General features: G+C 33.4%; 1 protein-coding gene across 1 annotated transcript; it reads right to left on the bottom strand.

Annotated features, from left to right (window-relative positions):
* Nucleotides 1-871: 871 nt before the first annotated feature.
* On the bottom strand, nt 872-2792 carry LOC114399458 (homeobox-leucine zipper protein HOX11-like). Its single transcript, XM_028361655.1, has 4 exons — nt 2352-2792; nt 1961-2217; nt 1489-1568; nt 872-1406 (listed from the first exon to the last, which is right to left on the bottom strand). The coding sequence occupies exons 1-4, from the start codon at nt 2545-2547 to the stop codon at nt 1061-1063; spliced, it is 879 nt and encodes a 292-aa protein (XP_028217456.1). The 5' UTR covers nt 2548-2792; the 3' UTR covers nt 872-1060.
* Between the last annotated feature and the right edge of the window lie 347 nt (nt 2793-3139).

Genomic DNA, 3139 nt, shown 5'->3' with positions numbered 1-3139 from the left:
ATTTATTTACAATGAACTCCTTTTTTTTCTTCACCGTGGCTGACAAAATTCCTTACGAAAACACACCTCTTCCTTCTAATTAATTACCACTTTTAACGGTTATTTCCAAATTTAATCTTTAGATTTAGCATCGATCAGTGACCACCATGTAAGACTTGGCATTTTTTGTTTGCCTTTGTGGTATATTTTTTTGTTGACAAAAAAGTAAATAGTTACTATAGATTTTTTTTTTTTATGCATATTAGCAGTTAGGAATATGATTTTAATTTTCATGCGTAAATTTTTTAATAATAATAATTAATCAGAAATTATTTAAGGTGTAATATTTAAAGTAATTAATTATAAAAATAAACAAAGATTATCATACATTACAATATATAATTAGATGACAAAGTAAAAAAAAATTACATTATCATTGCATACTAATTAAATATTATAGTTTAAATGGATAATTTAGTTTTCATAAAAATAATTTAATAAAGTTATACCAATAGAAATTCGCCTACGCATTAATATGATGTGGTAAAACAAAATGTAGTTTTATTGTAAAGAGAGATAAGAAGTTTGTATAAATGTGACAAAATAAAAAAGTTATACCAATAGAAATCCACCTTAAATAATAATAAATCCATACAATAGTTATTTATAAAGTTTGTACATTTTGTTATACAAATTAAAAAGAGACAAGAAGAGAGAAAGAAAAGATAAGTGGGAAGAAAGAGATTGATAGAAAAAATATAAAAACAATATTTTAACTCTCATAATTGGTAACTCCTCATTGATGTGAACAAAAAAATATCATTGTTCCGATGATATGGAGAGGAGGAGAAGCTAAGCAACAAAAGAAAGAATGAAGATAATTAAGTCAAAATTTAAGAAAAGCTGAAAATGAGACTACTGTATTTATAGAAATCGAAAATCGACATGAAGTTGAATGTTTTTTTTGTCCTCTTCGATATACATTATTATTATTATCATACCTAAACGACAAAAAAAAGGTCAATCAGATCATAAAGCAATCTGATGGGCCATCTGGGCCTGCTGCGGGTGGGCTTGACCGTTAGGTCAGGGCAATATTACGGGCTTGTCGATCAACAGACAACACGGCAGAGATTTGAGAAACGCTATTATTGTTGGTGGCCATGGGGGCAGAAGCGACATTATTATAATTGTTGGTTGTGGCAGCTGCGGCGGCGGCGCCGGTGGTGGTGGTGTTGGTGGCGACGCGTTCACAGGAGGGACACATGGTGAGAGTGGTAGCTGGAAGCTGCATGAAAAATGGCTGACATGTTTTCAAAGCCCTCAGTTCTTGCAGTTCCTTCTGCAACCTCCTATTCTCTTCTGTCAGACTCTCGCAACATCTCTTTAAGTACTCACAATCCACCTCTGTCTGCTTCAACTTTGTCCTATCATTATTGTTGTTTTTTTGTCAGAAAACAAAACAAAACCAACAAATATCGTTTCATGTTCTTTGTAGCACATTCTTACCTTGCCCTTCTGTTCTGAAACCAAACTTCCACTTGACGTGGACGGAGATTTAACTGTTTTGCAAGCGCAAGTTTTTGCTTCTGCACATTTTGATCATAAATAAATAAAACATAAGAAATTAAAATATTACCAAGATGTTTATTATTAAAACAGGGGAAAAAACCAAAAATATCATTAGTTTAAGTGAAACTCAATTTCTTAAGTTTTCAACCTGGTTAGAAAAATATGATCGGAAGATAAAACTTCCTTAAAGTAATCAGCTAAGTTTTTTTTATAGTAAAAATTAATTATCCATAAAATTAGTAAATATTTTACCTGAATAATAACATGGTTGAGGTGACTTCATTGTTCATTAATTTGGATGTATGTAATTTTTTTTAAAGAGATTAACTATTGATAAAATTAAAAAATATTTCATACCAATTAGAAGATTATCCAAAAAATAAAGAGAGAAAAGGAAAGTGAGAATTACGGGATTGAGAGTGGTGTGTTCTTTGAAGCTCTCTTCGAGGAAAACTGATTGTTGTTTGGAGAGTCTAAGTTTCTTCCTTGTTGAGCCATTTTCGTCGTCCTCGTCGCTGGCACCCTCACAAGACTTTCTACTGTTCCTGAAACAAAAATCCATCTGAAAAGATGACACTGCACTGTTGGGGGATGAAAGTGCAGCACCATCGTCAGTGTCATCCACCGCCCTCACCGGAATCTCTGATGTCACACGTTCCATACCCACTGTAATTACACAAACACAGTGAAACCATAAACAAAGAATATCCTTAAAAAAGTAGATAAATTAACTAGTGCGTGGGAAACTATGTGCTCAAATGATGAAAGAGAAAAGACAAAATAGGGTGTTTATTACGTACGTGCATCGGAGAGCCATGGAATTCGAAGGCGTGAAGAAGGAAGAACTGGTGTTGAAGGAAGAAGGTCGAGCTGAACGGGTGGATCTGAAGAAACCCTTTTGTCGTCACCCAGTGCTATTTTGAAACTCACAGAATCATTTTTTGCGGGCAAAGAGAAGGGCTTGGGTGTGTCGCCTAAGCTCAAAGCTAGCTCCATCTGCGACAACGATACCGATGTAAAAGAGAACGGTTTCGGGGTATTATATGGTTGCAAAAGAAAGAAAGGGTATTTAGAAGAGCTAGGAGCGTGGATTAATCGCGAAGCAAAGTGTAAACTTTGAAAGCAAAGACTATCTATCTATTTCTATATATGTGCCCAGTAAGTTATAGAAAGCAAAGAAGAAAGTTGGAGAGTGCTGCAAAAATGAATAAACCTTCCTCCTTTCTACAACAAAGCGACCTACTACTACTACTACCTTTTATTTCCTCTGCGTGGACAAAAGATTGACCGACAGGTCCAACTTGACAAACGCACGTGAACCCATTGAAATTGAAACAACTCTTACATTTTTCTTTTAATCTTATTATTTTGTTTTTGGTAAATGTGTCTTACGATACTAGTTAATTAAGAAATGAAAATCAGTAAGTTAGTAGGGTTTTGTTAACAATGCTTAGGGCATTAAAAATATATATTTATTGTGTGATGAAAATGAGTAAACTAGTAGGGTTTTTGTCAACTATGATTTTACGGTATTTGTTAAAGAATTTAAAATATATATTTATTGTGTAAATCAAGGAGAATATAAAAA

This window comes from Glycine soja, chromosome 19 (assembly GCF_004193775.1).
Source record: "Glycine soja cultivar W05 chromosome 19, ASM419377v2, whole genome shotgun sequence".
Lineage (NCBI taxonomy): Eukaryota > Viridiplantae > Streptophyta > Magnoliopsida > Fabales > Fabaceae > Glycine > Glycine soja.
The sequence above is the reverse complement of the archived record's forward strand: the minus strand, read 5'-3'. Positions and strand labels throughout refer to the sequence as shown.